Here is a 13,782-nt window from a genome sequence, read left to right on the forward strand (position 1 = left end):
GGATAGTGTGTTTTTTCAATGTCTCTGTCCTAACATACTGTATATCAAATTTTCAATGTCTCTGCCCTAACATCTATCAAATTTGGAAGTCTAAGGCTTAAAACCTGAATTCAATTCAATGTGGCAGAAGCATTCTTCATGGCCATGACCCTCCCTTGTCATGACTAGGGAGGCAAAACCTATATAATTTCAGGTGGGTAGCCATGCCAGTCTGTAGTAGTAGAACAAAAATTTGAGTCCAGTGGCACCATAAAGACCAACAACGAATTCCATAGTATAAGCTCTCTTCGTCAGATGACCAAGAAAATTAATCACCTGGAAAATGTAAGACTAGATGACCCTGGTGGACTAGATGACCATGGGGTTGGACTAGATGACCCTGGTGGTCCCTTCCAACTCTATGATGCTAAGTTGGTGGTCTTTAAGGTGCTGCTAGACTCAAAAGTCTATGCATGAATCTTTCAAACCAGAGTTCAGTATGTTCTTGCATGTGCACATTGTAGTATATTTTGTCCAACAAGTCTTCCCATTCAGTTCAATGGAAAAAAGCTCTGCATGTAGGGAGAACTCATCTCCATGGAAGTGGATAGATTACAGTTTATGTGGCTAGGATTAAAGAATTGAAAGTGACAGGAAATTGACACTCAGCATGGAGTAGCAGTTAGACTAGGAGTGGAGAACCATAGGTGACCTTGGCCACTCAGTCTGTGTCAGCCTAATCATCCTCAAAGGATTGCTGGAGGAGGAGAGAACTATATGTGCTGGTTGCCCGGGCTCCTTGGAGGAAGGATGGGATCAGAAATGTGATGGACAGAGGAAAGTCTTCCAATGATCCAAGACAATGTAATTTGATCTTTGGTGTTCCTCAAGAAAGAAGTAAAATTGATGTCATTACACAATTAAAACTTTTAAAATGGCACAAATATATATGATTTACACAAAGAAGTTGGTTTTTACACCTTTTTCTCTACCTTTAAGGTGTCTCAAACCAGCTGACAATCACCTTCCCTTCCCCTCCCCACAACAGACACCTTGTGAGATTGGTGGGGCTGGGAGAGTTGGGAGAGAACTGTGTCTGGCCCAAGATCACCCAGCACGCTTCATGTGCAGGAGCCGATTCTCCAGATTAGAGTCCGCCATTCTTAACCACTACACCACACTGTGGTGTTGTTTTAAATTTTCCTCTTCTATAAGCACTGGGAATTTCTAGGCAGAAGGATGGAATACTAGAGAGGGCTGTGGCTCAGTGGTAGAGTATCTGCTTGGCATGCAGAAGGCCCCAGGTTCAATCCCCAGCATCTCCAGTTGAAGGGACTAGGCAAGTAGTTGGTGTAAAAGACCTCTGCCTGAGACCCTGGAGAGCAGCTGCCAGTCAGACTAGATAGTACTGACTTTGATGGACCAAGGGTCTGATTCAGTATAAGGCAGCTTCATATGCTCATATGTTCAGACCTGTGGTCATAACTAGAGATGACATACCTATTTAAACTGACATACTGATTGATAGGGCTATACAACTAATCAATCATCAAAAGGTGGTGAATAGAAAGGCTGTGGAATGGTATGGTAAAGCCCGATCTCATCAGATCTCGGAAGCTAAGCAGGGTCAGTACTTGGATGGGAGACATCCAAGGAAGACTCTGCAGAAGAAGGCAGTGACAAACCACCTCTGCTTCTCACTTAGCTTGAAAGCCCCTTCCTGGGATCACTGTAAGCCAGCTGCAACTTGAAAGCACTTTGCACACACACAAGAAAGTTAGCATGGCATATTTCCATTTTTCTTCATATTTCTGTTCTCCCCCCTCCTCCAAAAGTACTTTGTATAGCCTCATTACCAGATATTATACATCTCTAGTGTTGATAGCTTGTTTATTTAGCAATGTACCTATTCATTTATGTATTTTCAGCATTTCCCCAAACCAGCTTACATTAGCTTTACAGAAAGGAAGCCCTTAGCTAGCCATCAACCAAAATCAAATCCGGCAATGGTCACAACAAATATCACACAGGACTAACAAGAAAAACCTCAAGACATCACTGAAAGCCCTCAACCAATTTTGAAATGTTTGCTAACATCTGAAAAGATCAGATACCATGGAGATACCGATGAATGGGGAATAGCTCTCAAAGGCAGAATTCAGGAGATTGGGATGAAAGTCTTCCATCAGTTATGGCCAAGGTAAATTAGACAGACAGGAGACAGACAGGCAAAGTTGAATGTGTAGACTTGAAGATGGCCAAGGAAGGAAGGCTGCAGTCCTAAGCCTCCTTCCAAAGGATAGGACCTATTGACCTCAATGGCATTTACTTCTGAGTAGACATGTACCGAAAGACATGAGGAGGGTGGAAGAGGGAATGCCCTAGAGATTGCTCTCAAATAGAAGAGGTAAAAGTCAAGGAACAACAAGCAAGGTGATACCTTCTACTTTATTGTATTTTCTAAAGCCTTTCCTTACTCTTCTACACCACCCCCTTTCATTAAAATTGGCATTCTTTCTCCTGAACCCCATGGTTTTTTGAGCAATCAGTTCTTTGTTCCACTTTAATGCTTCCCTTAGTGCCTGCTTCACACTATCATTTTTCAATGTGAAGATAAAAGGATTCAGGAAGGGGCAGACAATGGTGGTCAGAACAGCAGGTACCTTGTGGACCTCTAGTGTCTCCTTCTGGGATGGTGTGACATAGATGAAGATGGTGATGCTGCAGGTGATGGAGATGATGGTCAGATGAGTAGCGCAGGTGTTGAAGGCTTTTGACCGGCCAGTGGTGGTGGAGATGCGCATTATTGCTGAGATGATGTACATGTAGGAAACCAATGTCAAGATCAACGAGCAGAGGACAACGAGAGAGGACAGCAGGAAGTCCATCAGTTCTATGAAACGGGTGTCCGAGCAGGATAGATCCAACAGGGGGCCACTGTCACAGAAGAAATGGTTGATGACATTGGACTTGCAGTACGATAACCTGGTGATCATGATGGTGGGACAAAGGACAGAGAGGAACCCACCCAACCAGCTACCCAACAGCATCTGAATGCACACCCGGCCATTGATAATGGCATGGTACTGGAGAGGCCTGCATACAGCAGCATAGCGGTCATAGGACATGGACGTCAAAAGGAGGAACTCCACCGTGCCCAGAAAGAAGTAGAAATAGGATTGGGCCATGCAGCCGGCAAAAGAGATAGATTTGTCATTAGAAAAGAGGTTCCATATCAGTTGAGGGCTAATAACAGAAGTGAAGAGGATGTCTAGCATGGAGACATTGCCGAGAAAAAAGTACATGGGGGTGTGGAGCCGACTGTCTGCCAATACAATTAAGAGGACAGCCATGTTGCCCGCCAGGGATGTAATGTATATAGCCAGGAAGAGGACTGCAAGAAGGATCTCGGCTTGACGGCCAACCGAAAAGCCCATCAGGATAAATTCGGACAAGCTCTGGTTCTCCATTAATTCAGACACACATGTGGTTCTCCATTCCTTCATTGCTTAGCCATTTTACCTGAAGGAATGAAGAGGAAGTATAATTAGGAGACATTTCTATCACAATGCATTTTCCAACCCCAGTCATCTTTATAACACCCCTTCCATATCTTATCTAGGAGTGAGGTTGATCCAACATAGCAGCTTCTGTGTTTTAAGATTCTGTAACTGATATGAATGTTTTTAATGGCACTTGCCATATTAATAAATTAATCTGAATCTGAATCTATGTTTTTATGCTCTAAGGATTGTTCTGATGCATCTTTCATGGAGTACAAGGTTTGGATGAAGGGCGCTTTCACACATACCGAATAATGTACTTCCAATCCACTTTCAATGCAATTTACAGCTGGATTTTACAGTGTGAAACAGCAGAATCCACTTGCAAATGATTATTAATGGACATTGGCATTGGATTGACAGTGCATTATTCAGTATGTGTGAAAGTGCTCTTAATGTTAAGCACATCTCCAGGGTGACAGAAGGAGATGCACCCAAGTAGTCACGCTAACCCATTTCTACCCCTCCTGTTTCATCCTCCTGCTCCATCTTCACCCCACCCTTCTGTTTCATTGCCTTATTGCCAACTCACTTTCTTCAAATCTTGTCAGTACAGTCCTGTAAGGGAGACCTCTTCAGAAGTCTCTGTTCTCCTTATAAAACCATAAGAAGTTTCCTTCCACACATCCTTCTGGTCTGCAAATAAAACTAGGTCTGAATAATCTCTGCAAGATATCCCCATCCTTCTGCAAACACCTGGATCTGCATCCCTCTTCTTCTGTCTTCTTTGTATTCTCCAATGTGTCGTGCAACATCTTTCCCTTCCCTGTGTCTCTCCTGTTCATTTAATGAGTGTCAAAGTTGCTCTGGTGAATCATAGAATCATAGAGTTGGAAGGGACCACCAGGGTCATCTAGTCCAACCTCTTGCACAATGCAGGAAATTCACAACTACTTCCCCCCACACCCCCAGTGACCCCCTACTCCATGCCCAGAAGATGGCCAAGATGCCCTCCCTCTCATCATCTGCCTGAGGTCATAGAATCAGCATTGCTGACAGATGGCCTTCTAACCTCTGCTTAAAAACCTCCAGGGAAGGAGAGATTACCACCTCCTGAGGAAACCTGTTCCACTGAGGAACCGCTCTAACTGTTAGAAAGTTCTTCCTAATGTTTAGACGGAAACTCTTTTGATTTAATTTCAACCCGTTGGTTCTGGTCCGACCTTCTGGGGCAACAGATAACAACTCGGCACCCTAATCTATATGAAAGCCCTTCAAATTCTTGAAGATGGCTATCATATCCCATCTCAGTCTTCTCCTCTCCAGGCTAAACATACCCACCTCCTTCAACCTTGCCTCATAGCACTTGGTCTACAGACCCCTCACCATCTTTGTTGCCCTCCTCTGGACACCTTCCAGATTGTGTACATCCTTCTTAAATTGTGGTGCCCAAAACTGAACACAATACTCTAGGTGAGGTCTAACCAGAGCAGAGTAAAGCAACACCATCACTTTGCGTGATGGACACTATACTTCTGTTGATACAGCCAAATTGTCCATGACAATGAGCATTCTATTTTTAATCATGACAATTAAGTATGGCCCCTCTGGGTGATCACAGGCATTCAATAGTCTGTCTGACTGTTTCTCCATCTATGAACCGACCTGCTATGTCTTCTTGTAAATATCTGCTGTTCCGATGTTTCCATCTCTAGGTAGATCCTGCCACCAATGAGAAAATTGAACTCTGGGAGAAACATGTCTTTCTCTGTGCTCCATGGCAGATACTAGAGGCTCTCCCTTCTCCCATTTGTCATCTAAACCAATCACCTGAGGAATTCCATTTGTTAACACACTGCTAATCACAACTCATTACTTGGACTACAGAGGGGGGAAAAGACTCTAGGGATGGTATCCGAGTCATGATGAAATATTAGTTATAAAATCGTAAGAATGTAAGAAAGGCCATGCTGGATCAGACCAAGGTCCTTCAAGTCCAGCAGTCTTTTCACACAGTGGCCAACTAGGTGCCTCTACAAAGCCCACAAACAAGATGACTGCAGCAGCATTGTCCTGCCTGTGTTCCAAAGCACCTAAGATAATAGGCATGCTCCTCTCATCCTGGAGAGAATAGGTTCACATCATGACTAGTATCCATTTTTACTAATAGCCATGAATAGCCCTCTCCTCCATTAACATGACCACTCCCTTCTTAAATCCTTCCAAGTTGGCAGCCATCTCCACATCCTGGGACAGGGAGTTCCACAACTGAACTATGCATTGTGTGAAGAAATACTTTTATTAGCTTTGAATCTTTCACCCTCCAGCTTCAGCAGATGATCCAGCATTCTGGTCTTATGAGAGAGGGAGAAAAAAGCTTCTCCCTGTCCACCCTCTCCATGCCATGCATAATTTTATAGATCTCTATCATGCCTTCCCTTAACCACCTTCTTTCCAAGCTCAACAGCCCTAAGCAGGTCGTTTGGTTCAGACTCAAAGCAGCTGAACACCCGCCAAACAGGTCTGCATTGGGTTTTTCAAAACTACACATGTCATAAAATCATAGAGTTGGAAGGAACCACCAGGGTCATCTAGTCCAACCCCCTGCACAATGCAGAATTTCACAACTACCTCCCCCACACACCCCCAGCGACCCCTACTCCATGCCCAGAAGATAGCCTCTGCTTTAAAACCTCCAGGGAAGGAGCACTTACCACCTCCAGAGTAAGCCTGTTCCACTGAGGAAGTGCTCTAACTGTTAGAAAGTTCTTCTTAAAGTCTAGACGGAACCTCTTTTGATTTAATTTCAACCTGTTGGTTCTGGCCGACCTTCTGGGGCAACAGAAAACAACTCGGCACCATCCTCTATATGACAGCCCTTCAGGTACTTGAAGATTATTATGATACCCACTCTCAGTCTTCTTCTCTTCAGGCTAAACATACCCAGATTGTGGTCTTGGTATTTTCTTTCCTGACGTTTCGCCAGCAGCTGTGGCAGGCATCTGGCGAAACGTCAGGAAAGAAAATACCAAGACCACGGTCACACAACCTGGATAACCTACAAGAACCAATGAACTCTGACCGTGAAAGCCTTTGATAATACCCAGATCCTTCAGCCTTTCCTCATAGGACTTGGTCTCCAGACCCCTCACCATCTTTGTTGCCCTCCTCTGGACACCTTCCAGCTTGTCTATATCTTTCTTAAATTGTCCAAAAAACATGCTGCTCTAAACAGATCTGCAGCTGTTAACATCACTAAGGGCTCATTTGCCAAACATTGACTTGTTTTCTGTTGCCCCAGAAGGTAAGACCAGAAGGGCTTCCCCTCCCTGAAGTAGCCCCGTCCATGTGGATTGGGCTGCCCAGATGATATCATCTTGTCAATTGTTCAGAATGTGTAAAGCAGAGTTCTTGAGGAAGTTTTTCCGTAGATGTCACCTGATATCATTTGCTTTTATTGTAATTTGCCATGACCTTTTACAAAAAAAAAAAAACTATAAAAACATTTCAAATAAATACATTGACGGCCAAGCCAAAATGAATGCTTTCAACAGGTGAAAGGCATATAGTGAAATAGATGGAATAAATATTAAAGAATGTTACTATAGATTATATCTGAGAATACTGTGATTCTCAGATTTAAGATTACTCTTTTAAAAAGTAAAAAAAGAGCATCCCTTAAAAAAAATTAAATGCATTGCCTGAATATAATACTGCATTATTTACACACAGTTTTTTGAGATTCAGCCAAAGTATATTAAGATTGAACAAATGAACCAATGAAGCTGACTTATACTGAATCCTTAGTCCATCAAGATCAGTATTATCTACTCAGACTGACAGTGGCTATTCAGGATCTCAGACAGAGGTCTTTCACTTCATCTAAACCCTCATTCTTTTAACTGGAGATGCCAGGGATTAAACCTGGGACCTTCTGCATTCCAAGCAGATGCTCTATCACTGAGCCATGGCCTTTCCCCTAAACATTTCCAAGATAATTTATGATCATGTACCTTTTTACAGACTTTTCCCTAGAACAAATGTCTTTCCTTTTGAGGAAGCCAGAATGCTTTCCATAATCATATCTGAGATCTTCTGAGCGGTCTTCCTCAGGGCCTCCTTGACAGAATCATTTTTCAGAGTGAAAAGGAATGGGTTCAAAAAGGGGCAGACAATAGTGGTCAGAATGGCTGGTACTTTGTGGGCCTCCAGTGTCTCTTTCTGTGAAGGCGCTACATAAGTGAAGATGGCGATCCCACAGGAGAGAGATACCAAAGTGAGGTGCGTAGCACAGGTGTTGAAGGCCTTCATAGGGCTGGTGGTGGTACGGATGAGCAGAATTGTTGAGATGATACATGCATATGAAACTAAGGTCAGGATGGCAGAACCCACAATCACAAGAGAGGACAGCATGAAGTCCATCAGTTCAATGAAACGGGTGTTGGTGCAGGACAGCTCTAGCAGAGGCCCAGTGTCACAGAAAAAATGGTTGATGGTGTTGGAGCTGCAGAAGGACAACCTGCTAATCTGGATGATGGGACAGAGGACGGAGAGGAACCCACACAACCAACAAGCCAGAACTATCTTAACACACACCTCACCACTCATGATGGCATGATAATGCAGAGGTTTACAAACTGCTGCATAGCGATCGTATGACATGGACGTCAAGAGGAAAAACTCCACCGTGCCCAACAAGAAGTAGAAGTAGAGTTGGGTGATGCAGGCCGACAAGGAGATTGATTTATCACCAGAAAGGAGGTTCCACAACAGCTGCGGACTGATAACGGAGGTGAACATAATGTCTAATATGGAGAAGTTGCATAGGAAAAAATACATGGGCGTGTGGAGCTGACCGTTTCCCAACACAATGCAGAAGATTAGCATGTTGCCAGCCAGGGACGTGATGTACATGGCTAGGACGACCACAGCGAGAAGGGTCTCTCCTTGATGCCCAAGGGAGAAACCCAACAGGATGAATTCAGTGACACTGCTATTGAAGTCCTCCATCTCCTGTCCCTTTTCGCCTACAACTTAGCGATGTCACCTGTGGAGAAAAAGAGAGTAGTTCAGGATTCCACATCACTCTATGGACTTCAGCACCATGGACAGTGCTCCATGCGATTGCATTCGCAAAGAGACTGGAGAATCAATTTCCCATTATCTTCCTTTTCTGATTTCTGCGGCTTTTGTTCTCCAACTAGGCTAAGAAAATCTTGCCACAGGATTTTCCAAACCCCAATTTCTAATTTTCAGTCTCTGTGGTCATGGATATCATTGCCCTCCCTTTCTAACTATACTTTCTTTCCTTTATCCCTTAGAAGGTCCTTGATCCATTGATCTTGAGCAGCGTAAAACTAATGTTTGAGGGATATAAGGGCTGAGATAAATCTTGCCACTGACAATGTAGCCTTGGGATCCCTGTCACTTAATAAAAAAGTCATTATGTCAGACAGAGAGGCATTAGATTTATATGTTAAAAGGGGAGAGATATAACATGATCGAAGTTCCTCATAAAAGCGGCATTTCAAGAGGGCATGAGCTAATGAATCAATAGAGCCAGGAAAGCAAGGACAGGTCACGTCTGGGTATGGTATATTCAAAATTCTGCCCTGCATAACCATTGAGGGGTTAGTATTCAGTCTAGCAAAACAGAAGGCTCTAGAAAGACAAGGAGTTGTCAAATAATAAGTATAACTATACTGTTATGGCTATGGCTATTGTTATTGTTATTATCTTCCATTACTAAGGATTTAATACTACTTGGATTTTTTTGACATGCGAACATAGGCTATGTCACGACATGAAAATGCAATTTTCAGGCATCAAGGAAAGCTGAATATTTGCATTAGTAAACATAAATTGAGAGTTTTAGAATGTAGAATGCTGCTGCAGCTGATATCAGATGACTTACCTCACAAACCAGGGGACACTTTGACCCATTTCTCTCATCCATACATCCTTATCCTTCTTCCATGCTGCCTTCTCTCTCGCGCTCCCAAATATTTGAGGTGAAATCCCTTTACTTTGAGCCTGCGATAGGGAGAAAATGGTCATTATGGGAAATTTGTTCAGACTGGACGTCCTCTAACCAGCATCGTCAAGAGAATTTTTTTTTAAATTGTTCTTTACCTAATGTCCCCTTCACATGTTGCCAAATATCTTTCCATTAAGAAGTAGATTTTAGAAGTCTGGCAAATTGTGAAACGGGCTGAGTGAAGAGAAGGATGGAAGACAGTCTAAAGGATGGAAGACAGTCTAAACTGACATTCGCTACCATTTGGAAACCATTCCGTTTTGGAAATCTCTTCCTAATTTGCAGATTGCTCATATTTTTTCTCTTTTCTGCTTTTGTGAACAGTGATCTTCTTTACTGAAATCTGCAATAAATAAATAAGTCCTCTCCTTCCTTTTGATTACACAGATACACAAAAAGGCTGTTTAAATTTCTTAAGATACAGATTTTCCATAAGGACTAGCAGATACATTGTCATTGATGTAGTGGTTAAGAGCAGTGGACTCTAATCTGGAGAATCGGATTTGATTCCCCACTCCTCCCCATGAGTGGTGGATGCTAATCTGGTGAACTGGGTTGGTTTCCCCACACCTACACATGAAGCTAGTTGGGTGACTTTGGGCCAGTTACAGTTTCTTCCCAACTGTCTCAGCCCCACCTACCTCACAGGGTGTCTGCTGTGGGAAGCGGAAGGGAAGGTGATTGTAAACTGGTTTGATTCTTCCTTAAGTGGTAGAGAAAGTCAGCATATAAAAACCAACTCTTCTTCTTCTTCTTGATTCTCCACTCCTCCACATGAAGCCAGACAGTTGGGTGACCCTGGGCTAGTTACAGTTCTTTCTGAACTTTCTCAGCCCCACCTACCTCACAAGAGGTAGAGGAGAGGAAGGGAAGGAGATTGTAAGCTGGTCTGATTCTCCTTAGAGAAAGTTGGCATATAAAAACCGACTCTTCTTTTTCTTCTTTTACCAGCCTGTAAAAAGTTCATACAAATGGCATGCCTAGTCAGAGAACTCTCAACAGTATCAAACCTCCACCTTGCCATTACACTTCCCACTCAACTGTAAAGACTGGTTTGAAAATAATGAACCCAGCATGATTTTTGCAAAATGGGAGGGATGCCTACTGGTTTAAAGGTATGATAACTTAATGAATGCACATTTTCACTTTCTGTGGTAGTTAATGTCTAGGAAAAAAATAGTATTCCAGGGAGTGGGGAGAGCTCTTGTTTTAATCTCACAGGGGACACCTCTGAGAATAAATTATATTTCTTTCCCTGAAGAGTACAGAAATCTATCACTGGTTCAAAATTGTTAGTCTGGCAGCAGGGACAGGATCTCAATGGAAAACCTGGAGTAATGACCTGCCAAATGAAATATTATTGTGACCCGCTTGCACTTTGGTAACCTGTGTTTAAATGTTAACTAGGTATTCCGTATCAGAATACAAATAGACTCTTTTCTATTAATAAAATGAGGGGAGTGCATCGGATAAAACCAAACCAACCCCCCCCCAACAAATACCTTTTTGGTATTTTCAGGGGGCTTTTGTACTGAAATATTGGTGGCAATTAGAGGGAACCGAAAAGCGGATCCTTGAACAATGGTGAATTTATTTGGCATGATTTGGGGCCACTTTGGCCCTGCTGCCATTTTTAACCCTCTCCTTCACTTACCTGCTAACTGGGTCCGCCATCGCTTCCGACGTCCATGTGGACTTCAGAGGCGATGGTGGCACAGAACTGAGGACTGGGTTCGCTCCACATATTTTGGGGGGTATGGGTTTAATAAACCCAAATTTTGTTGAACATCCAGGGAAAGTTAATATTGCAATTTGGCTTTTTCCAGATTTTTCAAAAATGTTCAGGTCTATTAAACCTGAACCCGAAAAATACTGGAAGGGGGGTGGAATGGTGCACAGCCCAAATTTTAAACCCTTTTCAGGGGGATAGCCATGTTAGTTTGTTGCAAAAAAACAACACAGAGACTTGAATTATCATCAAAGTTCAGTAGGTTTATTATGGTATAGTCTTTTGCAGACTAGAGCTCACTTCAAGAGAGAGAGAAATGTGAGGGGGAGAGGCCCAAAGGCCATGGAATGCAATAAATACACGTAATCCAACCCTTTAGGAATCTTCAGTGATCAAACACAATTCTTTATCTTCTCATTCCCCCACTATGAGACATGTTAACAGCCAACATGGCAAGAAAGCTTTTAAGTTCTGAGCCCTGTGGTCTGATTCACATAACCACCTTGGACACTGTAAACATATTACATTAAGACATGTCCTAGTAGGTTGGGATTGGGATTTGTTTTTGTTGAAAAACAAATTTGGTACAATTCGGATTTGGCAAAATTCAGCCCGTTTTTATTCAGGAAATGCCGGAGTCCAAACTCCCCCACTTCGGGTCCGTGCAATTCGGCATGAGATCCGGAGTTCGGGGAAAAATTCGGCCAAATAAAGCCATTAAAACACAATCTCGCCTTTCCGCAGCTCCAGGGGGGGCATTTTTGGAGGTAGAGGTCCGAACCTTTCAGTATCGCTTGAGGGGACCCTTCTTGCAAGAACCCCCAAGTTTTGTAAAGATTGGGTTGGGGGGGGGGGCTGAGATATGGTCCCCGAAAGGGGTCCCCCCTCCTTAATGTGCATCTCTGACAATGGGGGTTTGCAATTAGCAGAGCTTGCCGCCCACTCCCGAAGCTCCCAGCCCCGACAAACAGCTGAGCTGCGGGGAGCAAGGGTGGGGCAGGTGAGAAGAAGTTTGCAAACCATGCAAAGCAACAGGTTTGCAACCATGCAAACCATGCAAAGCAACAGGTTTGCAACCATGCAAAGCAACAGGTGATGCCTGGGAGTTTGCAAACCATGGAAAGGGACAGAGGCACACTAAAGGAGAAGGAGGGGGTGGAATTTCCCCTTTTGCATTGGACTCAGGACCAGGCAATGCATTCTTTAAGTCACAATTTGAAAACCAGTTTTGAGCAAGCATCAAAATAGACCTAACCGATCTTATGAATGAGGGAAAACCTGAAGACACACAACTGAAGCCCCCCCCCCTCAAACCAGGGAGAGAGACTCAAGGGGGCACACACACACCCAGGCAGAACGGGCAAAAGCCCCCTTTGGCTTCCCCCCCTACAGAAACTGCTCCCTCCCCACACACACACAGACTCTGCTTCACACACACACACACACACACAGAGGAGAAAAATTATAGAAAAAAGCCCCAAAACGGGTCTTACTGTGGATGTCTTCTGTTCCATCTTCTTCACACCTGCCCCGCCCTTGCTCCCCGCAGCTCAGCTGTTTGTTGGGGCTGGGAGCTTTGGGCGTGGGCGGCAAACTCTGCTAATTGCAAATCCCCATTGTGAGAGATGCACATTAAGGACGGGGGACCCCTTTCGGGGCCCATATCTCAGCCCCCCCTGACCCAATCTTCACAAAACTTGGGGGTTGTTTCAAGAAGGGTCCTCTGAAGCTATGCTGAAAGTATGGGGGCTCTACCCCAAAAAATGCGCCCCTGCAGCCACGGAATGGCTTGAATGTGCACACACACACACACCAAGGGGGATCTCTCTCACACACAAACAGATACTCTCTCTTTCTCTTCCCAGGCCACGCAGCAGCTGGGCTCATGCACTCAATCATGACTGATTGGCCAGAAGAAGACCCAGCATGGCCACCGATTGGCTGCGGGAGAATGCTGCTTACTAACTGACAGTTATGCTGTTGCGCTGAACCCCGAATTTGCTGAATTTATTCGCCAAACACCCCGAACTCGCTGAATTCGGCTCCCCATTTTCCCACCTTTTTTGAGTTCTGTTCGATCCGAACTAAAAACTGCCGAATCAGGGGAAATTCGGCTGTTTTTCAGTTTGGGATGAACTGAATCGACAGCCCTAGTTGGGATGTTTACCCAAGTATTCTTACATACTATTGGTGGAGGGAGGAACATTAATAATTTGAGATATGCTGATGACACTACATTATTGGCAGAAAATAGTGAAGATTTGAAACGACTACTGCTGAAAGTTAAAAAAGAAAGTGCCAAAGCAGGACTACAACTGAACATCAAGAAAACAAAAGTAATGACTACAGAAGAATTACACAACTTTAAGGTTAACAATGAGGAAATTGAAATTGTTCAAGACTTTCTGTTCCTTGGCTCCACCATCAACCAAAAGGGAGACTGCAGCCAAGAAATCAGAAGGAGATTGAGACTGGGAAGGGCAGCCATGAAGGAGCTAGAAAAGATTTTGAAGTGTAAGGATGTGTCACTGGCC

At 43.8% G+C, this 13,782-nt stretch overlaps 2 protein-coding genes across 2 annotated transcripts; both read right to left on the minus strand.

Moving 5' to 3' along the window:
- Positions 1–2,393: 2,393 nt before the first annotated feature.
- Positions 2,394–3,449, minus strand: LOC130490237 (olfactory receptor 6J1-like). Its single transcript, XM_056864062.1, has one exon. It carries the CDS (start codon positions 3,447–3,449, stop codon positions 2,394–2,396), a length of 1,056 nt encoding a protein of 351 aa, XP_056720040.1.
- A 4,050-nt stretch (positions 3,450–7,499) lies between these two features.
- LOC130490238 (olfactory receptor 6J1-like) lies at positions 7,500–8,492 on the minus strand. The gene has a single exon (XM_056864063.1). The coding sequence runs from the start codon at positions 8,490–8,492 to the stop codon at positions 7,500–7,502; it is 993 nt and encodes a 330-aa protein (XP_056720041.1).
- Positions 8,493–13,782: the final 5,290 nt, after the last annotated feature.

Source organism: Euleptes europaea, chromosome 18, assembly GCF_029931775.1.
Source record: "Euleptes europaea isolate rEulEur1 chromosome 18, rEulEur1.hap1, whole genome shotgun sequence".
NCBI lineage: Eukaryota > Metazoa > Chordata > Lepidosauria > Squamata > Sphaerodactylidae > Euleptes > Euleptes europaea.